Genomic DNA, 24,053 nt, shown 5'->3' with positions numbered 1-24,053 from the left:
TACATTAAAACCTTATTTTAACATATTCAGAAAATGGACCACAGTAAATCTCATTTCAGGAGTTTCCAATTCAAATCATCATTTTAGAATGAATCCAGAAAAAAAAAGTTCATCTCTTGATCTTCAGATAAAATATCCCCAACTTCTGCTTTCAAGTTGTCACATTTCACCCATTTATAAATTAAAAGTTAAAGAAGATCATCAGAAGCTTACAGATTGACATGCAGTGATGGTGAAGTTTATTCCTGCAGCCTTCTTCACACACTGTTAAGCTTTCCTCATCCAGCATATCCAGTAGACAAATGGGGCACATTTGTTCTTCTTCATCCTTCAAGCTAGAAAAGATTTAAAAAAAAACAACTTTATAGCTTCATGAAGTTAATAAGTTCCAAAACCTTTTCCCGTGGATACCTATATAGAACCTTGAGACAAATCAATTTTCCTATAACTGCAAATACCAATTGATCTTGAGTTCCATTTAAAAGTTAATCAATAACATTGAAAATCCACTTCCATGTTCCCAGAATTTGAAGATATTTATCAAATGGACATGTTTTTGATTTCAAGTGACAATACCTGGACTTTATAGAGAACAAAAATCTATGTATGGTCAGTAACTATGCAACTTCCTGATACTTCCCAATTCTCAAGCTTGGCAGCATTATATACCTCTTTTGTTCTGCAAAGTGCCTCTTTTGAATTAATAGCACCTTTAATGACTCCGAAATCTAATACTGCATACCAAATAGCAAAAAAAAATTTTAATTGATATTTCCCCATTTACAGAATGCAAAATAAAGATTGGGATGTGCACATTAAAATAGGAAATGAAATAACAAATTTAAAAATCAATAAGTAAAACAGAATTCAAAAGGACAAAAGAAAATACACCTTATACTTACAAATTAATTTGTCAGGACCAGAAAGGGTCCCCAACAGTAATTAAGACTACTAAATTGCTCAATTACATTTTACTATTTAATTAGTTCCCAGTGAGAATAGAATGCAAAAAGTTCACTTAAAATCGTTCATTTTGTGCTGACTACATCCGCGGATGCTACACATTTGTTCATCCTATGGAGGAGCAGGACACTTGAATGGACTTTCATTTTGTGCACATGTAGGCAGCAGCAATCAGCGTTACACTGGGATGACGACGAACACTGATTTCATTGTCATTATAAAAACAAACTTCAGAACATTAGAAAAACATGAGAAACGAGAGCATGAATTCATTTAGCCTCGTGGATCAGAATCTAAACAGAGGTGTCATTAACTCTAATGGAAAGGCAATGGTCTTTCAGTCTTGGCCAACAAATCACTCAACCATCATCATCAAATTAAAATAGTTCAACTGAGTGTCTATGGAATCTTGCTGTGCACACAATGGTGATTAAAACTTCATAAATACATAACTGATTATAAGGTGCTTTGGAATATCTGCGAGTCAAGCACTCGAAGTTTTCGCTTTCTAATGAAGACAAATAGTCTCTTGATCCTTCTCTCCTCCCCCACCCCAGACCCCTTCAAGGCTATTCATTCCAATACCCACCTGTTTTCTGAATTGGATGTTGATGTACTAGATGAAGCAGATATATGCGAATTAGACATACGGGAAACAAACTTTTGTATGGTACTACGGGATGGTGCTTTGATGCGGGAGCTCCGTCTATTGTGGTACTTCTGAAATAGACTCTCCACCTTTTGAGTAAAAACAAATTTAATTCTTAATTTCTAAAGTAGGCATTTCATTATATTTTGATTAAAACCAATCCTATTGCACAACTTTGATAACTACTTCCCATGTTATTTACTGAAAATGCATCCTTCTTTCTGAGCAGAGATTGCACGTACACTGTAATTAACAAGGCCCTAGTCAAGTATGGCACATTTCCTCAAGTCTTTCATTAACAGAATCTAGTTGTCAAGTATTGCCAAAAAAACATGATCCCCTTCCCTAAATATATCTTGTTCCTCAGGATAACATCTCTAGCTGCTGTTCTATTCGTCCCCAGCAATCCTGATCCACCTCCCATTGGCCCAAATCATTATCAAACTTTTACATCTATTGGCTACCCATGGGAACAGCCTAATCTAGCACAGTGAAGCAGAAAACAGACAAATTAGATTCGTTCCACTATTTATTTTGTTCAGTATTAAGTCAGCAGACCCTGATGTCCTGCATTATCAAGTCCCCTTTACTGGTTCATGAAAACAACTATATTAAGTATCGGCATCTATTAGTTGCTCTTCCATAACCTACTCAAGTATTTCCATAGTCTTTTTCTCCCCAACCCCCACTTGTTAGAGGCAACATCCCGACTATTGTTTTGTTCTCCAATGCAATTTTTGCCCTTTACAACTGCCCAAGTTAATCCATTCCACAATATGTTTAACAAGTCTGCGTGTAATATCTGCACTGACAATGATTTTTTAAAATATCTAATAGTTATATCATCTCTGGACAAGCAAAGCAACAAGTAAAATGCAAAATATACAAGATTGCATTTCAGGTCAGATGGTATAGTGAGGCCTAGCTAGCCTGCTTAGCTAAGCACAAAATATCTTGCACCACAATTCTGTAGAAGAGTAGGCAAGTTCTCCTGGTGCCCTGTCCAATATCTATCCTGCAGCCAACAACAGGACATCCAGTCATTTGTCTTATATATTTGTTGGACCTTAATGAGCCCAAATTGGTAGAGCTGTTTGCAAAATCAGTGACTGCTCTTTCTGGCCAGAGTCCTATGGGACATTCTGGGGCAGTGAAAGTTGATTCACAAATTCAATCTAAAGATTATGAATTCCCCCGAAAATTAGAAATTTATCTGAAAGTTTCACTTACCTCAAAGTTTTTTAACGTCTTTCTCCATAGCAATGAATCAGAAGGTTCTAACTGGAAGACTCGTAACATAACAAACAGAACATGAATGCAGAATGTTCCACGTCCACAACTGCAGGTCTACAAAAGGTCAAATTGGCAAAGTTCAAGGATAGGAAGTTAAAGTTAATAGTAGAATGTTAAATTTTCTCCATAAGATTTTCAAGCCATGTAAAGAGTGTTGTTACCTTCGATATACCTCCCTTCCTATCCTCCCCTAGAATGATTACTCCATACAGCTCCCCTCTCTCTTCTCTTCCCACCCTCCAAGCTGGGACTGGGCAGCTTTAACTAAATGATACAGTACAAACTCAGTTTGACAATCGTTGTGTCTTGAGTAATCTTTGTGAGACTTGATGTCTTCCATCCAGAGATCCTTGCTAGCTGCCAGAAACTGGGGTGAAGCATTAGGGAAGGCAGAAGGTTGGAAATAGTAGCATGCTCGAAGATTGTTATTTAGAATTTCTCAAGCCACTTGCAACTATTGCAGGCTAATTCTAAGTCAGTTTTCCAAATTTTTGTTGACCTTTATTTTGGTTATTTGAAGAGCCTCCTCTTCAATGTTTAGTTGCACTTAGTTGAGGACAGCCTAGATGTCTATCATTGTAGACGTGTTTCTGGATCTGGCTAATACAGGATATTCATAGATTCAGGTGGACAGAGCTTTGGGAGGGGTGGGGCCACTGTGGTCACTTTTGTTCTCTCTCCATTGCTCTTGCTATACCCAGGTGGCTCTTAAAAAGGAAGCATGCCAGTAGATCTGGAGCATTCCACAATCTTAGTCCTTGCATGAATAGTGTGGCACAATAGTTTTCCATTCCATTTTCTGTTGTAATTGTACATTCTTTCAAACTTTTATTACTGCTTCTCAAAATACAAGGGCAACTGAAAATTTGTTTGTTAAGAATATGGATTAACTTAAAGACAAATACAGGCCCTATATTGCTACAAATGTCCACATTAATATAAAAACTTGGTAAAAGACACAAAGGTCCCATCACACATTTAGAATTTAAGTAATGTTTGAGATGTTACGGAGGCAAATGGTATTCATTCCCCCAAAATAACACAAATGGTTTCTTGAAAATACAAAGCATCTTCCTTTTTGAGTGCAGAATAGTCTGAATGCACAGCTCTCAAGAACACCACTCCATTTTAGCCTAAAGCACACCAGAAGAGATTAACGGACTCCAGCAAAAGAACGCTCATTGCTCACTACACTATACAGACTTCTCACTGCCTTAACAACACTAAACACTCCAGGCTTCCTACTACCAACATTCATTAATGATTTACTGTTACTGAATCCATACCAATATAGCCTTTCAGTACAAATTCCAATAGACCATATCCCCTCTTGAAAGCTAATATAATTTTGGTATTGAGGAATACTATATTATGTACATTGTAACAAATAAAAATGCTTTACCCGCCAGGGTTATGCAATAATAATAATTTTTCCTTTGGTAAGCAAATTATCTACATATCCCATACTGCAATGCATATTTTAGATGTGTGGACTATAAAAGCAATATACATAATAGTAACTGGAATATCTACAGCCCAATAGCTGTTATGGAACCTTGATAAGTGAGCATATTCATTGCCTTCCCTTATTTCTTCTATAAATGAAAATAAAAACATTAACAATTGCTATCGAACTGACCTGAGGACCAATAAACACCCTGTATTTATTGTCTGGAACATCGCCTCCAATGAGGAAGGAGTTTGGCCCTATTTGCTGCAGTAAATATAGCCGTGCTCGCATTACTTTGTTGACTCTACGGTTAGTTTCTTCAGGGCTGTAAGGTGAGAAGCCATCGGGTGAAGGAGCTCTCCTAGGAGGAGTCACACGTCCATTCTGAAACTAAAGAAAGATTGCAAAACCTTTCACAAGCCAGATTTTAGAATTCCACTTCAGAACCTGCAGGAGTAATTATTCTTCATAGGCGCCTACCTAATCAGATTAGTGTACAAGCAAAAGAACTCCAGCATTTTCACAGCTTGCGTCAGCTGCTCAAAAAAACAAACCCTTTGCTATGACTAGTGAGTAACAATTTAGACATGTAAAATTTGTTGCAATTATTTTCAAGGAAAGACAAGCTTATTTTAAATTTTCCAGCGGCATCACTTATGAATAGTTTTATTTTAAAGAAAAGGACACTGAAAATGTTTCATACTGCTGACAGCCAGAAGTGGACTCTTTTCTTTCCATCATTCTCCCATCATGGCACTTCTGACCCCCAGTAATCCAAGTTCAGGCAGAACATGGAAAATACTTGGAAGAAATCGCTTACTCATTCCAACATTTGGATGACTACTACACAAATTTGAACTCTATCCATTTTCACACCATTCTTTAAGAGATGGAGCAAGATCTTCAGCTTGCACAATAAAAACAGAAAATGCTGATAACACTCAGCAATCAGGCAGCACTTGTGGAAAAAGAAACAGAATTAATGTTTCAGGTCAGTGACCTTTTATCTGGGGTATTTCCAGCATTTTCCATTCAGTATCCAGCAACTTCCTTCTCCTCCATGCTATGCTGTAGCAAAATACTAAAAATACGCGAATGGAGCTTGGCCAAATTATATGCAAATAAAGGGTGCAGATTCAGACCCCCTTTAAGCCAAAGTAACTCATGACATTAATATGGTTGATATTCATGCAGCCAGTGGAAGCAAATATAGGTAGCTCTGCAATACGAGGAAGCGACAACTTGTCTTTAGTGGCACTTTTTACATCCCAATACATGTTACAGCTCATTGATCATCTCCGAACTGCTGTCAAGATGTTAGAATCAATTAAATGACTAGTTGGGATGTTTCTTGCCAAATGGTTAAATATTGTTCGGTATACTAGAGCATGAACACTTACAATATAGGTTTAAGAGAGAGTGTAGTTTTAGAAGCGATCCAAGAAAGATTTTTCCCCCACTTCGAGATTGATTGGAATCCAGAACACACTGCCCGAGGGGGTGGAGGAGGCAGACCCTTCAATGTTGTGAGAGTATTTGGATCAGCACTTGAATCACTAAGGCTTTGAAGACTACTGACCAACAGTTGGTAAATCAGATTAGTACAGATGGGTACTTGATGGTAGGCATGGACTCACTGGGCTGAAGGTTCCATTTCTATGCTGTACGACTATATCCTTTTATGGGAGAATCTATAACTAGGGTTCACTGTTTAAAAAAGGGTTATCCACTTAAGGCACAGAAGCAGCTTAAGCTTCTTTAGAGTGTCTTTGGAACCCTCTTTCTCAAAGGGTAGAGGAAGCCAAATCTGAGTATTTTTTAAGACAGAAGTAGAGATTTTTGTCAACAAGGAGATGCAAGGTTAGTGGGAGTAGATGGAAATGCAGAGCCGAGGTTGCAATCAGGTTACCAATGATCTTATTAAAGGGTGGAAGAGGCTCTAGGGAGTACGTGGTCCACTCCTAATCCTGTGTAATTTTTTTCCCCCAAATTGCATCATGGAACCTTGGTTTAAAAACAAAGTACATTAATGGTATGTACATTTTATTGGTAGGACTTGCATTCAATGATTAAGGAACAGCTTCTTCCCCTCTGCCATCAGATTTCTGAAGAGTCTGTGAACCCTACCTCATTATTCCTTTTTATTTTGCATTATTTTTGTAATTTACAGTAATTTTATGCCTTTGCATTGTACTGCTGCTGCAAAACAACAAATTTCACATCATATAAGTCAGTGATAATAAATCTGATTCTGATCAATTTTAACCACATAGCCATAAGGACTGAAAATGGTCATTGGACTGCTTTAGATCAAGTGTGTCAAATGGCTTTATTCCATGCTGTATATTCTATGTAACTGATGTAATTTTGGTTCCAAATGTCAACATTCTCACAGTGCATGGATTGAACAGTTCTGGAAAATCCAACAAGCCAAGAACCATTTTCACCTTGACTGTCAATGTAAAATTCCAACAATATTTTGTTATACAATCATCAGCATATTTTTGAATTAGTTCTTTGTATACTATGTTGTCTATGGAAAATGGCAGTCCTAACTGATCAAGCAGACCTACTTACTTACCTGAAAAAAACAATGAATTTTAATACACCCAGGATAACCCCAACATTTAAAAATCCTAGTCACTGGCAGAATAGATTAAAACACAGTACTAGAAATAATACTTCCTTTAAAAATCAGCCTTAAGTTTTGAAGATGCGATAGAATTTGGCCACAAAGTCCCAAGATGATTAACTCGTGCATTAGAAATTTGGAGATGCCAAACCAAAAGGCTAATTTAGATAAAGTTATTATACATAGTTTTGTGTTAGAAGGATAGAAATTCTTTCTTCTTGCACTTACAGGAACTGGTGATATTCTTTTCCTCCTTACACCAGGAGATTCAGACTTTGCAACACTTTTTGACGATGAGGAGGAGGAGGATGTGGGTGATGATGATGAACTACCAGGGGAAGGACTACGCCTTCCCCGCTGCATTTGTGGAGAGGCATTTACATTTGTTTGACAGTCAGATGCTTGCTTTCCAAACTCTGTCCCATCTGCTTTCACTGGAATTGGTTTCACAACCTGTAAGATAAACAAAAGTGACTTGAGTTAATTTCCAGTGAACTGGACTACAAAAAGAAAAAAGGTGTTTTTAATTAAATCATTTACAAGACCTGCATAACATTTCACAAGTAAGTACATGCAAACACAAGTTAATATACAGTGGCATGCAAAAGTTTGGGCACTCTGGTCAACATTTCTGTTACTGTGAATAGCTGAGTAAAAGATGACCTGATTTCCAAAAAGGCATAATGTTAAAGATGACACATTTCTTTAATATTTTAAGCAAGATTACCTTTATTTCCATCTTTTACAGTTTCAAAATGACAAAAAAAGGAAAAGGGCCCAAAGCAAAAGTTTGGGCACCCTGCATGGTCAGTACTTAGTAACACCCCTGTTGGCAAGTATCACAGCTTGTAAATGCTTTCTGTAGCCAGCTAAGAGTCTTTCAATTCTTGTTTGGGGGATTTTCACCCATTCTTCCTTGCAAAAGGCTTCCAGTTCTGAGAGATCCTTGGGCTGCCTTGCATGCACTGCTCTTGAGGTCTATCCAGATTTTCGATGATGTTTAGGTCGGGGACTATGAGGGCCATGGCAAAACCTTCAGCTTGTGCCTCTTGAGGTAGTCCATTGTGGATTTTGAGGTGTTTAGGATGGTTATCCTGTTATAGAAGTCATCCTCTTTTCATTTTCAGCTTTTTTTTTTAAAAACAGACAGTGTGATGTTTGCTTCCAGAATTTGCTGGTATTTAATTGAATTCATTCTTCCCTCTACCAGTGAAATGTTCCCGAGGCCACTAGCTGCAACATAAGCCCAAAGCATGATCGATCCACCCCCATGCTTAACAGTTGGAGAGGTGTTCTTTTCATGAAATTCTGCTCCCTTTTTTCTCCAAACATATGCTTTGCTCATTGCAGCCAAAAAGTTCTATTTTAACTTCATCAGTCCACAGGACTTGTTTCCAAAATACATCAGGCTTGTTTAGATGTTCCTTTGCAAACTTCTGACGCTGAATTTTGTGGTGAGGACACAGGAAATGTTTTCTTCTGATGACTCTTCCATGAAGGTCGTATTTGTGCAGGTGTCACTGCACAGTAGAACAGTGCAGCGCCACTCCAGAGTCTGCTAAATCTTCCTGAAGGTCTTTTGCAGTCAAATGGGGGTTTTGATCTGCCTTTCTAGCAATTCTATGAGCAGTTCTCTCAGAAAGTTTTCTTGGTCTTCCAGACCTCAACTTGACCTCCAACATTCCTGTTAACTGCCATTTCTTAATTACATTAGAAACTGAGGAAACGGCTACATGAAAACGCTTTGCTATCTTCTTATAGCCTTCTCCTGCTTTGTGGGCATCATTTATTTTAATTTTCAGAGTGCTAGGCAGCTGCTTGGGGGAGCCCATGGCTGCTGATTGTTGGGACAAGGTTTGAGGAGTAAGGGTATTTATAAAGCTTTGAAATTTGCATCACCTGGCCTTTCCTAATGATGACTGTGAACAAGCCATTGCCCTAACAAGCTAATGAAGGTTTGAGACCTTGGTAAAAGTTATCTGAGAGCTCAAATCTCTTGGGGCCCAAACTTTTGCTCCTTTCCTTTTTTCACTCTAAAATTGTACAAAACAAAAATAATACATTAATCTTGCTTAAAATGTTGAAAAGAAATGTGTCATCTCTAACTTTATGACTTTTGGAGATCAGTTCATGTTCTACTCACTTAACTACTCAGAGTAAGAGACATTTTGACTGGGGTGCCCAAACTTTTGCATGCCACTGTATATACTAAAGAGAAAAGGAAGCAAATCTGTAAAACACTGAAGTGCCTTTTTCAACGAAAACTAGGACAAGTATCTGAAATAACAGTAGAGGGCACTGTGATAAGGCTTTAAGTTTAATGGTAAAACAAACCATTATATCTGCACAGTACCACATCTTAGCTCTCCTTTACAGTGCCACAGATAATGCAGCCAGTGTCTAAAGGGGTAATCTTGGAACTCAGTTTGTGGGCTCAAGATCTGATTTACCCTAATTTGATGCTACTTTTAATTTGATATTAATAATAGGAGTCAGTAGCATTAAAGGAGAGATCATTAACCAAATGAGCAATCTAGCAGACTGAAGAATTCTCAGACAGTAAACAAAGAACAAAGAGTATGATTATAATTATTTTTGTTTAAATTGTGATTCAGAGAGTAAGAGGGTTTGGGCCTCTACACAAGCATAAAAAGGTAGAAACTGAAATATCAGCATTTGAAAATTAAAATTTGGAAGTATGGAATTTTAAATGTGGCCATAAGTTCACATTTTGATATTAGTTAAGTCTCATTTCCCTTCCTAACATTACAAAATGCATTCTTAAATCTATTTAAAAGAAGGAAGGGATATAAATTAACAATCATTTATACTTTTCATAGAATAATGCAGAAACTGCCTCCCATTAGAACAGAGAATGAATTTTGCCTGAACTTTTTCTTGCCCACCCCCACCCCCAAAAAAAACTCCTTTGCAAGATATGTTGCTGTACTTACTACAGGTCCTCGCCTATTCCTTCTTTCTAACCATTCATGCTTCCAGGCTGGCATGCACGTCACCTTGAGCTTTTCCCTAATTGTGCGCTCTTCTGGGCGGTCATCCATCTTTGTTAACCCCTTGAGTGTCTCCTTGTTTTCGATGTCTCGACTGTGGGAAAAAATTGTGGAAATACAACTAAATAACAAAACTAAATACCACACTTTATGTTTATTCTATTACTCTTCAAACAACTGCAAAACATCATACCACAAACCATCTTTCTTGTAAACTTTTATGAGGGGAGTTTCCAAGGGTGGGGCAGGATAACCTGCTTCTCTCAGAACTATTAACAACAGTAAAACAATGCTGGTATATACACTGGTTACTGTGAAGCATTAGCACTAATTTATCTCAAAAGTTCAAGGTTACTGAAACCATTCTTCAGTGGATGCGTGCGCAACTGCTTCAGCAGAATTTGTCATTGCCAAGGACAAGATCACCAAGAATATCCATACAAATAAGTGTCTGAATGCAAAACAAAACTCAAAAGATTAAAAAAAAAGTTTTATTAGTAATAAGAAAGGAAGAACTTGTTCAACAATTCTCCAAGCCTAATACAAGGCCAGGTAATTATAAAATTGTATTGTTGTCCAATGACAAAAAGATAAATACCCTAATATCTTGAGCACATTTACAGAACGTCCGAACATCTGGATTTGCAAAATAAATGTCAGACACGTTACGTTGCAACCCTGGACACTAGAGGCCCTCAGAGAAACAGTGGGAACACATTAATATGGCTTATAGCTGACGTGCAAGCAATAACCCAAGAGATAGCTTGTAGGCAAGCAGTTTAGAGCAGTGCATTTAAACAAAATAAATGAAACCTACCGAGCAGACTGCGAAAGCTTTCACCAACAGTAAAACAATGCTGGTATATACACTGGTTATTGTGAAGCATTATCACTAATTTACCTCAAAAGTTCAAGGTTACTGAATCCATTCTTCAGTGGGTGTGTGCGCACAACTGCTTCAGCAGAATGTACTGCTCAGGGTAAAGTAGATTTTATCACCAGTCATAGGAAGTGAACCTACGAGGTTAATTTTATGGCAGCGTCACTAAAAAAACCGTAAATGTTCATTATTGCAACAGTTTTAAGAACAGTCCTCCACCTTTAGCCAGCTACACAAAAATTGCTGGATTTTCTAATGAAAATATACACATTATTAATAATCCACCACATGGGGCACATTTCCTGCTAAGCCAAACTTCCTGTTATGCTTTTTGGTTATGCTCTTCTGTTGCAGGGGATAAAAAAAAAAGCAGCATCAAAACTGCTGTGAAGAACTGGGGGTGAATAGTGGGGATTGTAGCCTAAAAGGCACATAGTTAGAGCAGTTTAAAGTAAACAATAATAAAAGGTAATAGAAATATTAGCAGATGGGAGAACAAGAGAGCCAGCCAGCCACAGAGGTGTGTCAGTAGAGGTGCTGCCTCACAGCTGCAGAGACCCAGGCTCAATTCTGATTTCCAGTGCAATCTGTGTGGAGGACACATGACCTCCCCCTGATCATGCAAGTTTCTCCCAGATGCTTCAGCTTCCTCCCATTTCCCAAGACATGTGGGTTGCTAGGTTAATTGGCTACTGTAAAATACCCCTAGTTTACATGGGTGGTGGGAGAATCAGGATATGAGAGAATAGGTTACAGGGAGGGGTTGATGGGATTGCTCCAAGAGTTAGCTTGGGAGGCTTTTTGGCACATGAATCTATGCCATAAGGAAATGAGGGAGAAAGGGGGAAGAGGATGAATAACAGAAAGAAAACAAAAGGGGTTGTTTAGTAACCACCTCTGACACTAATACATGAACATTTGGGATGCCAATGCCTGAAAGATTCAGCCAGTAATTGACCTTAAATACAATAGGCAGTAATCAATTGTATTGGAGTACAAGTGCAAATCACAACCTTTTTGCTCAATGAGGAAAGAGGAGCCAACTGTTGCCCATTTTGGGAATAGGAATGAGTGCTGAATCCATGTACAAAGATGTTCGGTGGGTGTGGAATAAGGCTCAAACAAGCACATAAATTACTTAATTTGTATACCCAAGGAATGACAGACATGCTCAAATGGTTCAAGATGTCCAAGTAGGGTCCAAAAAGACAAATTGGCAAAGTTCCAGTTCCACAGCCATGTGAAGAATGCCATTTTGGTTATCTCTCATCCCATTTTCTGATTGGATTACCAGTCAGCATTTTCCAGTATTTGTTTCATTGCTGTCTTCCCCGATGCACCATGTGCAATTACTTTTTCCACTGGGTGGCTGTTCAAACTCAAATTTATATTGCTTTTTTGCATGTTCATCTTTAATCTTGTTATTCCTCAACATACATATAAACTGGTTCCATCAGAAACCATATTTGAAATGACTCGTCTGATGGAATGGCAGGATTTTTAAACCCTGCAGAAAAATGTCCTACTTAAAGTACTTAATGAATTCAAATCTCTATTCAAATTAACAGGAAAGATGTCAACCCTGACAGAACTGTCTCAATATTTTGCACTCAACTCAGCTTACACTCCCTCTACTTGTGAAGGAGCTACATTCCTGGAAACAATTTTGTTAAGTGAAAACTTAAGTTGTTGAGGCACTTCCCATTAACTTCAATAGGAAAACGCTGGTTGTGTTCCAAAGACCAAAGATTTTCAGTCATAAACCCATACACTTAAAAAAGCACATCAACACAAGTATCTGAAATAGGAAAGTGTCCATTTATTAACAATTAATTCTTAATTTTTTAAATTTAAGTTTCTAAAAAATTACAGCGTGGTAACAGGCCCTTCCTGCCCAACGAGTCCACGCCGCCCATTTTAAACCCAAATTAACCTACCTGTACGTCTTTGCAATGTGGGAGGAAACCGGAGCACCTGGAGGAAACCCACGCAGACACGGGAGAACGTACAAACTCCTTACAGACAGCAACGGGAATCGAACCCCGATTGCTAGCGCTGTAATAGCGTCGTGCTAACCACTACGCTGCCATTAAAACATCATGAAAACATACCCTTTTAGGTGAAACATACAAGATCCTGCATTGATCTCAACAGGATGGATGTGGAGAGGATACTTCCTTGTGTGAGAATCAGGAATTAGGGGTCAATATCAAGACAAAAGAGGTATTTAAGACAGATGAAGCAATATTGCTTCTCTTGGAAGGTTGCAAGTCTTTGGAACTCTCTTCCTCAAAAGGGTGGTGGAAGCAGAATCTTTGGAGGTAGTTTCTTGATAAAGAGGTGGGTGAAAGGTTACCACAAGGCAGGAATTCAGCGTTGAAACTGCAGTCAGCTTGTCCGTGATCATATTGTGTGAAAGAGTACATCATAGGACCAAATTCTTGTAAATATTGCTGGGTGGCTGGTGAATGGGGCTCTAAAAGAGAGGATATACATCTAGATAGTTTTCTCCTTCACTACAGAGTTCCTCATAACAAAGGGTGACATTTTCTGATATGCAACCATGCTTGATGCTGTGCTCCAAATTGAGATCATCTTCCTTGATTATAGCAATTGCTTTCCTGATGTGGATTGCCTCCAAAAGCCTTTGAGCTTTTTTTTAAAAAAGATGTGGTGGTGGTGGTCGTCAGTGGCTTCTTGTTCCTTGTGGCTTCTGTTGCTTACAAACACAGATCTGTTAGTGTAAGCTCTTCATCATAAGATTCCAATAACTCTTTCATGGAATCCTCAGTTTATCAAATCCAACCTCATTTGCCATCTTGACATGGTCTTCTTGGGGATTTTTCAGGTTCATAAACCCAAAATTGTGAACACACTTTGGCCATACTTTCCTCCATACATTATTCTCCAGTGCAAGGGTGACATCACCATAAAGAGGTACTAATGTCGTCTATGGCTATCTTGATATTCTTCTACCTTTTCCAGGATTTCCTGAATGGTGGGTTTGTCATTGCTGGTTGATCACAAAATGTGATGGCTCATTATGAGCTGCAGTGAGTAAGCATTGAATGTGGCAATATAGCAATGACAGTGGTCCATGGATGTACCAATGAAGTGGCATTAGGGGGCAAAAATGCTTTCAGCCATATCTTCAAAGTTAACTAATGGCCAGGGGAATTGTTGATGATGAGCAGATCATTTCTCATTATTAGATGAGGGGGAGAAAAACACTGAAATAATCTTGGAACAGCAATATTGACAAGTTTTTAAAAAAAAACTAAATTGTCACACCAATGGGACACAAGCCTTCGGTATTCCTTTAGAGCCCTCCAGTTTTTCCTGGATCAATAAACTAAGGGTTCTGCTGATTCAAATCTTATAAGCAACACTTAACCATTTTTTCCATTTTCTTTATTATAATACAATACAATACACAAGGCACTTCCAGGGATAAGATTTGGGTCATTAACTTTTATTTTGTCCACGTTAGACTGGTTGTGTGGCAACTCACTGTCTAGTCGGGCGAACCGGCTCGGCAGTCGGGTCGCGCGGCGTCGGAGCGACGAGGCCCAAGATGGCGGCGGGCCTCGTCTTTCCGAGCGACGGGGAGAACCCGCGCGCGGGAAAGTCCTGATGACGTAGGACTTACGTCATTACCGGTTGTTTTGGGCGGGAACATTCTCCCTCAAAGGGCCCGCGCAAGGCGGGAAAATAAACCAGTTCTGTTTGGCAATCCTCCGAGTAGAGTCTTGTTTTATTCCGCGGTAGCAACCGCTACATTGGTGACCCCGACGGTCCAAACGGCTTTTGGACCCGCGAAATGAACGACAGCGCAGCAGCCAACGCAGTGGCCCTCAAGCTGCCCACCTTTTGGACACTTCGGCCCAGCGTCTGGTTTGACCAGGCCGAAGCACAATTCCACCTTCGACAGATCACCTCCGACTCCACGAAGTACTACCATGTGGTTAGCTCTCTGGACCAGGAGACAGCCGCCCAGGTTGGAGACTTCATCCAGTCGCCTCCGGAGGAAGATAAGTACCCGGCTTTCAAAGACTTTTTGATTCGGACCTTCGGCCTCTCCCGTCGTGAGCGCGCTGCACGCCTGCTTCATCTGGATGGCCTGGGGGACAGATCCCCATCCACCCTAATGAATGAGATGCTGGCATTGGCCGAGGGACACAAGCCATGCCTGATGTTCGAACAGGCCTTCCTCGAACAGCTCCCCAATGACATCCACTTGTTGTTAGCTGACGCCGACTTCAGCAACCCCCGTGAGGTGGCTGCCCGGGCAGATGTCCTGTGGAGGGCCAAGCGCGAGAGCGGCTCGTCCGTCAGTCAAATCACCAGGCCGCGAGCCCAACGCCCGCCTCGCCCGGCCCCAGCAACCACGCCCCAGGAACGCAGACAACGACACGGGTGACCAGCTGTGCTTCTACCATCAGAGGTGGGGTGCGGAGGCCCGTCGATGCCGCCCACCCTGCAAGTTTCAGGGAAACGCCAGGGCCAGCCGCCGCTGATGGCTACGGCGGCTGGCCGCCGACAGAACCTCCTATTCGTTCAGGACAAGAAATCTGGACAGCGTTTCCTCGTTGATACTGGAGCGGAGGTCAGTATTTTGCCCCCGACAGGCCGCGACACTAGTGACAGGCCACCAGGTCCTCTACTCAATGCCGCCAACGGTACATCGATACGGTCTTTCGGCACCCGTACGCTTCAATTACACTTTGGCGGCAGCCGTTTTACCTGGACCTTTACTCTTGCCACTGTTGCCCGACCACTCCTAGGAGCCGATTTCCTTCAGGCCCACAACCTGTTAGTCGACCTGCGAAGGAAGCGGTTAGTCCACTCTACCACTCTCTGGACCTATCCCCGGGAGAAATCAGCCCACCAGCCCCGCGCCTGGACTCCATTTCCCTTTCTGGCGACGATTTCGCCAAGCTCCTAGCCGAATTCCCATCGATTTTGGCACCTTCGTTTACAAATTCTAGGCCCACACACGGGGTACGACACCACATCATTACCACAGGGCCACCCCTTCATGCCCGAGCACGACGATTACCTCCAGACAAGCTCCGCCTGGCAAAGGAAGAGTTCCGTCACATGGAGGAGCTGGGGATTGTTCGCAGGTCAGACAGCCCCTGGGCCTCCCCCCTGCACATGGTCCCCCCCCCTGCACATGGTCCCCAAAGCGACCGGAGGGTGGAGGCCCTGCGGCGACTACCGCAGGCTGAATGACGCCACCACCCCGGACCGCTATCCCATCCCTCACATCCAGGACTTTGCAGCGAACTTACACGGGGCCTGCATCTTTTCCAAAGTGGACCTCGTTAGGGGATACCACCAAATCCCGGTCCATCCGGATGACGTCCCCAAAACTGCGATTATCACCCCATTCGGCCTGTTCGAATTCCTTCGGATGCCGTTCAGCCTTAAGAACGCCGCGCAGACCTTCCAGCGGCTGATGGACGCGGTAGGCCGAGACCTGGACTTCGTGTTCATTTACTTGGACGACATACTGATCGCCAGCCGTAACCGCCAGGAACACCTTTCCCACCTCCACGATTTCGGCCTCATGATCAACCCGTCCAAGTGCCAATTCGGATTTGACTCTATCGATTTCGTCGGCCACAAAATCACCAGCGACGGGGCAACACCCCTACCCGCCAAGGTGGATGCTATCCGCCATTTTGCCCGCCCTGACACAGTCAAAGGCCAACAGCAATTCCTTGGGATGGTCAACTTTTACCATCGTTTCATCCCTGCAGCAGCCCGTATCATGCGCCCTCTGTTCTCGCTGCTGGCTGGTAAGGGCAAGGACATCATCTGGACTGACGAGGCTGCGGCTGCTTTCGTTAAGGCCAAAGACGCCCTGGCAGACGCCACGATGCTGGTACACCCCAGGACTGACGTCCCGACTGCCCTCACGGTAGACGCGTCCAACACCGCGGTGGGTGGGGTACTGGAACAGCTACTCGAAGGCCGCTGGCAACCCTTGGCATTTTTCAGCAAGCACCTTAGACTGCCCGAACTGAAGTACAGCGCTTTTGATCGGGAACTTCTAGCGCTGTATCTAGCGGTCCGGCATTTCCGATACTTTCCAGAAGGCAGGCCTTTCACCGCGTTCACCGATCATAAGCCTCTGTCCTTTGCCTTCTCCAAAGTCTCCGATCCCTGGTCAGCTCATCAGCACAGACATTTATCCTACATTTCCGAGTTCACAACTGACATCCAACATGTCTCCGGAAAGGATAATGTCGTTGCTGATGCACTTTCCAGACCAACCATCCACAACCTATCCTTGGGTGTCGACTACACGGCCCTAGCTGACGCACAGCAAGCCGACGACGAACTGCCCAGCTACAGAACCGCAGTCTCGGGTCTGCAGCTCCGAGATTTCTTGGTTGGTCCAGGTCAGCGGACCCTACTTTGCGACGCTGCGACTGGTCAGCCCCGCCCTATAGTCCCTGCAGCCTGGCGGAGACACGTTTTTGACTCGGTACATGGGTTGGCGCACCCGTCCATCAGATCTACTGTCCGACTGGTCGCCAGCAAGTTTGTCTGGCATGGCCTGCGCAAACAGGTCAGTGAGTGGGCCAGGACTTGTCCGCACTGCCAGACGTCAAAAATCCAGCGACACACCAAGATCCCACCACAGCAGTTCGAGCCTACCCGTAGGAGGTTCGACCACATACACGTCGACCTCGTGGGCCCTCTGCCGGTTTCATGAGGAGCCCGGTACCTCCTTACCATCGTGGACCGGTTCACGAGGTGGCCTGAGGCAACCCCCCTGACTGACATCACCACTGATTCCTGCGCCCGGGCGCTGCTCACAACTTGGGTCTCACGTTTTGGCGTTCCGGCCCACATCACTTCAGACAGAGGCACCCAATTCACTTCCAGTCTCTGGGCTGCATTAGCGAACCTGCTAGGGACGCAGCTGCACACCACCACGACCTACCATCCTCAAACGGGTTGGTGGAACGTTTTCACCGCCATCTGAAATCGGCCTTGATGGCCCGCCTGAAGGGTCCTAACTGGGTTGACGAGCTGCCTTGGGTCCTGCTCGGCCTTCGCACTGCCCCCAAAGAAGACCTCCACACTTCGTCAGCTGAGCTTGTATACGGGGCGCCACTAGTTGTCCCTGGGGATTTCATACCTGCTCTTCGGAACCAAGGGGAACAACCCCCAGCAGTCCTACAAAGACTGCGCGAGAAGCTTGGCAACTTGGCCCCGATTCCCACCTCACGGCACGGTCAAGCCCCATCCTGCCAGCCCAAGGAACTACGGGACTGTAAGTTTGTTTTCGTTCGCAGGGGCACACCTCGGGCGCCATTGCAACGACCATATGAGGGACTGTTCTGAGTCATACGCAATAACGGATCCACTTTTATTTTGGACATTGGAGGCAGGGAACAGGTTTTCACGGCAGACCACCTCAAACCGGCCCATTTGGATCTGCAACAGCCTGTCGAGGTTGCCACGCCGTGACGCAGAGGCCGCCCCCCTAAGCGGCAGCTGGCACAGCCCACGGACCTTGGGGACTGTATCGCCGGTTCTGGGGGGGGGGGGGGGGGGGGGGGGGGGGGGGGGGGGGGGGGGGGGGGGGGGGGGGGGGGGGGGGTTTGTGTCGTGACTCACCGTCTAGTCGGGCGAACCGGCTCGGCAGTCGGGTCGCGCGGTGTCAGAGCGACGAGGCCTAAGATGGCAGCGGGCCTCGTCTTTCCAAGCGACGGGGAGAACCCGCGCGCGGGAAAGTCCTGATGACGTAGGACTTACATCATTACCGGTTGTTTTGGGCGGGAACATTCTCCCTTAAAGGGCCCGCGCAAGGCGGGAAAATAAACCAGTTCTGTTTGGCAATCCTCCGAGTAGAGTCTTGTTTTATTCCGCAGTAGCAACCACTACAGTTGCAATATTAACACAAGGTTTGACAAATAGCTAAATGTCTATCAAACGCTCACCTCCTTCAATTCTATTAATTGCATTTTCTCTGAGGAATCACAGCAAAATGTAATGTTCAAAAGAGATTAGCTGTTTCGAAGCCACCTTAAAAGATGCAAAGAAATAAATTGCACAAATCATGATGGCAAAGACTGTGTGACCTTGAAGAAGGGGAAACAGCATGAGAGGAAATACAGGATGCAATATTGAGATTGTACTGCTTTATGGTATAGGAAAAAGCTTTGTTAAAAAAAACCGAGAACATGTACTTTAAAGAATCAATGGTGTAATAGCACAAGTCACTTGTAAACCAAGGAACACCTGTACACTGATATGGATAAAACTCTGCATTGCTTTACATAAAATCATATAATTTATTCTCACAGGAAGCAACCATCTGACTCACTGTGCCTTGTTGGCTATTTGAAAGAGAAGCCTGAGACCATTATCTTCAAGTAACCATACAACTCTCCTTTAAATTTATTTACATCACCAATTCAGTAGAACTCAAATTTCATTGTGCACAGCAATTGTAGTTTGTTATTTTTTTTAAAGTTAACTCTTTGTATGTTATGCCCATAGTTTGGATTCTTCCACAGAACACTATTTATATTCGAGCCTCACAGCTCCAGTGATCCAGGTTCAACCCTGACCGCTGGCGATTCTTATGTGGAGTTAGCAAATTCTCTTTGTAAATAAATGGGTTTTCTCTGGATCCTTTTTTTTCATCTAAAAAAAAGTGTGGGTTGGTGGATTCACAATAGGTTGTAGACGAATGGTAGAATGTGCGCGTTTCAGAGGTGTTGAGGAAGGGAAGAATAAAATAGGTTAGGATACAATTAGGTGCTTGATGGTTGTCATGGACTCATTGGGGCAAAGGACCAGTTTCCATGCTATACATCTCCATGACTCCATGGCATATAAACCATATTAAATGACAGGCAAGTTTGGATACAAGCCAGGGCCATCCAGATGATCAAGACTGAAGCATTTAAAGACTTAAGAGGACGTGTGTTCCATAACTGAGCAGATGCTTCTCCAACCCCATACACTTACAGAACACAAAATAACAAATTTATAATCAATTCATTTACAACCACATGCCCCTTTGTGCCAAGTTCATGAAGTGACCACACTGACCAAAATTTTCCCCATGAATCTTTACAACTTAACAACAACAGTTACTCATTCCTCCTGTCCTTCCTGCTCCCCACAGTAATATAGCGGTTAGCATAACACTATTACGGCACAAGCAACCCAGGTTAATTTTGGCCGCTGCCTGTAAGGAGCTTGTACCTTCTCCATGTGTCTGCGTGGGTTTCTTCCGGGTGCTCCAGTTTCCTTCCATATTCCAAAAAGATGTATGGGTTATGAAGTTGTGGGTGTGCTATGTTGGTGCCGGAAGAGTGGCAACACTTGCAGGCTGCCCCCAGAATACTCTAGGCAAAAGATGCACTTCGCTGTGTGTTCCGATGTACATGTGACTAATAAAAGATATCTTATCTCACCTCACCTTCATCCACGAATTGCAACAGTTCTCGTGGATTCAAAAAGGTTCCAAAGTGCAATGTACGATCAGGTCACCATCTACTCCCCCAAAGATAACTTCAAATATTTGAGAAAATTATTACTGTTAATAAAGGACCTTCATTTTTTAAGTATGTGGATATGTACAACTATAATAAACAAATTTACAGAAATACAGAATCAACCAAGTTGAAGTATACTTGAATTCCACTTGAAAGATCCAAATTCCATTTTGGACAGCATGGACGTGGGCCAACTGCTGTTCTTCCGTGAAATAAAATTTCTTTATATGGCCATTTTACACAATTAAAGATTCCAAAGATTCTTCTATTATAAAAGGTTGAAGGTAACAATTTCTAGTTGCAGCAATTCACTTCAAATGATGATTTTAATTTATGTATTGCTTTCCTTGGTACTTTTCACATAATTCACACAGATGGCAGTGTCAATGAAGATAGCTTGTAAATAAAGTGTGCACCAGGTTCAATGCTAAGTTAGCCAATCTCAGTCAAGACAGAAGGGAAGACACTGAAATTGGCTGAATTCATCTTGGCTCATGAGGAGAAAACACACTTGGTCTTCCCATTCCATCTAGTGACTCCCCAAAGGGCAGGATGAAAATGTGGGAATGTAATTAGGCAATTACATCACCCCCATTATTCAATACAAAAAGGGGCAATTTATTCCCAGTCCCAATTCTCCACTACAGATTGTCCTCAGATTGAATGAAGAAGAACAATGGAATAAGAAAGTGATAGGCACATAATATCTATTCAATGCTAGAGTGACAGCTGTACACATCATATTGGAACATGTGCATGCTAAGGAATAGAACACATTTGCTATCCAACCGCAAATACTGAGATCAAGTACAACATTTATAAAGTAAAGCACCATTTACTTTGCCGATATGGTTTGGTCACTCTTTCAGAAGGACTCATGAATTTTTCTACCAGCCTAATCATTAGAAAGATGTCAACTTGCTTGCAATTCTTAACACAAATCAGAACTTCTATCAGTCTCAAGTGAAACAGTTCCAAGTTCTTCCAAGAATAATGTTCTGGTGGTAGGATTAAAGCATACGGCTCACACCTTTAATAATGCTGAAAGACTTGAACCACAGTAAATGGTGTTACATTGTACTCTCGGAGAATGGGAATAGGAGAAGGATCAAGGGGAATATGAATGTTGGCAAACATCTGCTCTACTGACAAATTATACTTTCTATACAGTTCTAATTACCCTAGTGAACCTGCATCGTCCCCTTTTCACAGCTCCAACCAGAGACCCTATGGATAACTCATGCACTGTAAGCCTGAGCATATTTGATATTGGGCACACTGAGGCTTAATGACATGTAAGCACCAGCTGAGGAGCAGGAAAAACTCAAAAGCCCAAGATTGTTTAGATTCCACAAATCACTAACGTTGCTAGGTGTAGTCTGGTACTATAGCTTTAAGTTGAATTCAGGTGCAAAGATAAAAAGCTGCAAGTGCCATAACTTATAGTAAAAACACCCGGCATCTCACTGATCAAGTCAGAAAACCTTCGATGCAGGACCAAGATACACATTAGTTCAGAAATCAGCTATGCAAATAACAATTCAGGAGTGGGCTTATAGTAGCCAACTTGAAAATGTTTCCACCTGACAGCTTGTGCACAGACACCAGGCCGCAAGTGACGTGCAAGAAGGATGGATATCAAGTTATTCATTAGGTTTCCAAGGAACATTGCAGCAACTTTAAATATTTTAAATTATGGTACATTTTTTTCCTAGTTGCTTAATTATATCCAGGTTATATGCCTGGTTTATGAGTGAACTATTTTTAATACCTATCTAATTAGATGTTCATTGCTAATTGCAATTTACATCCACAAATCAAAAGAATTTTCTCCTGGCAATGACCAGTTTTATTTTAACTTTTAGACAAGGGATTTTTAAATCCTTACAAATATTATAAAGCAATAGTATTCATTTGAAAATTGTTTCCTAATACAGGGAGATATTTACTTCATTTTGTAAGCATTTAGCTTAGCTGAGAAGTCAAGAGGAAGAGGCACGCAAACAATAACATTGGCATCAAAGTTAGAGATTTCCCCAGTGACTTCAAAGTAAATGTGTTTCTTGGATTTTTTTTCCCTGGAACACAAACTGTTTTTCTCACCTACAAAAATGAATAGATGCCAGTTGTATAAATATTCACTTCTATTGCTAATCTCTTCAGAATCCTACATCAAAGTAGGAAACATGAAGGAATGATGGAATTTACTTCAACTGGAGTGTGCTCACACAGGTACGCAGGAAATACAGCCACTATTGCACAAGAAAGGAATTAGAATTCAGAAGTAATGCTTTGCTATTCATCACTTAAATAGTCCACGCCCAGCACAGACAGCTCCTTACAAGTTGGACCAATAGTACTATACTTTCAGTATAATACAAGTTGATTAGTAGGAGATTACATTATTTTCCAAAATTCCCTACATTTTGGTACAATTCCATGAGATTGAAAAATTGAAAATGCAACTCTTATTTTAAAAAGGGAAACAGTAAGCAGGAAACAATAGACTGGTAACTTTAAAAATCTGTCACAGGGAAAATGCATTATTATGAAAGATGGCATAATAAGGCACTTGGAAATGTTCAAGGTAATTAGGCAAAGTCAACATGGTACTGTGAAAGGGAAATCACGTTTGACCAATTTGTTGGAGTCTTTTTGTAGTAGTAGTAATAAGTGCTGTGGTTAATGAGGAATCAGTGGATACAGCTATCCAGAGCTGCCGAAGGCATTTTATAAAGGTGCTGCATGAAAGGTTAAGACAAAAGTACATGCTCACAGTGCATGATGTAACATATTGGTGTGTATAGAAAATTGGCTTGCTGATAAGAATCTGGGTAGACACAAGTGGGTCTTTTACAGGTGCCAATGCATTCTACAAAGATTGGTGCTAGGACCTCAACTTTTTACAATTTATATACATGGATGAAGGCTGCTTGTTAGATGGCTAAATTTGCCTGAGACACAAAGATATACAGGAAAGTAAATTGTGAAGAGGACAGGAGGAGGTTACAAAAGGAATACAGATAAAGTGTATGGGCAAAGACCTCGCAAGTGGAGTACAATGTGGGAAAAGGTGAAATTGCCATTTTGGCAGGAAAAATAAAGTGCTGAGATTATAATCAGATCAGCCATGAATTTACTGAATGCACACTAGGCTCAAGAAAATGAGAGGCCTACTCCCGCTTCTAATTTGTACATCTGTTAAATCAAATCAGCTTTTCACACCTGATCTTAACTTCTAGTAAGAAGAAATGCATCACATCCATCCCTCTAAACTTCATTTTAGTTTTGGATGCTGTTGCTCAATACAGTCCATACGCAAGCACATTTCAGATTTAAGTGTAAACGTTACATTTTTCATTATTTATGTTTATTTGAAATCATTGCTTAAATGTTACTTTTTTGGATTGAAAATGAAATTGGTACAAGACTACTTTTAGTAAGATGTACATTTTGTTCTGTTACAGCTACTTACTTGCTTGAAATTAATTTTAAAAGATGCAAATGAAATTAAATTAAGAAACCTGCAGGTTTCAACAGACACTCACTACCTTGTGTTTATTAAAACACAGACTACATCATCACCAAGTCAAAATCCTGAAACTGCCTCTCTATCAGCATTGAAGGTATAACCATACCTCAATG

At 41.8% G+C, this 24,053-nt stretch overlaps 1 protein-coding gene across 1 annotated transcript in view; it reads right to left on the bottom strand.

Moving 5' to 3' along the window:
• The window catches only part of map3k1 (mitogen-activated protein kinase kinase kinase 1, E3 ubiquitin protein ligase), a 77,305-nt gene that overhangs the window by 27,443 nt on the left and 25,809 nt on the right, over window positions 1-24,053 (bottom strand). The window contains exons 2-7 of the mRNA XM_052039286.1: window positions 9,942-10,092; window positions 7,216-7,440; window positions 4,545-4,745; window positions 2,843-2,959; window positions 1,553-1,701; window positions 214-335 (exon numbers count right to left, since the gene is read on the bottom strand). Of these exons, the coding sequence (XP_051895246.1) occupies window positions 214-335; window positions 1,553-1,701; window positions 2,843-2,959; window positions 4,545-4,745; window positions 7,216-7,440; window positions 9,942-10,092 (965 nt within the window). The remainder of the gene's footprint in view (window positions 1-213; window positions 336-1,552; window positions 1,702-2,842; window positions 2,960-4,544; window positions 4,746-7,215; window positions 7,441-9,941; window positions 10,093-24,053) is intronic.

The sequence above is a fragment of the Pristis pectinata genome, chromosome 2, assembly GCF_009764475.1.
Source record: "Pristis pectinata isolate sPriPec2 chromosome 2, sPriPec2.1.pri, whole genome shotgun sequence".
Taxonomy (NCBI): domain Eukaryota; kingdom Metazoa; phylum Chordata; class Chondrichthyes; order Rhinopristiformes; family Pristidae; genus Pristis; species Pristis pectinata.
Note: the sequence above shows the minus strand (reverse complement) of the source record. Positions and strands in the feature narration are given on the sequence as shown.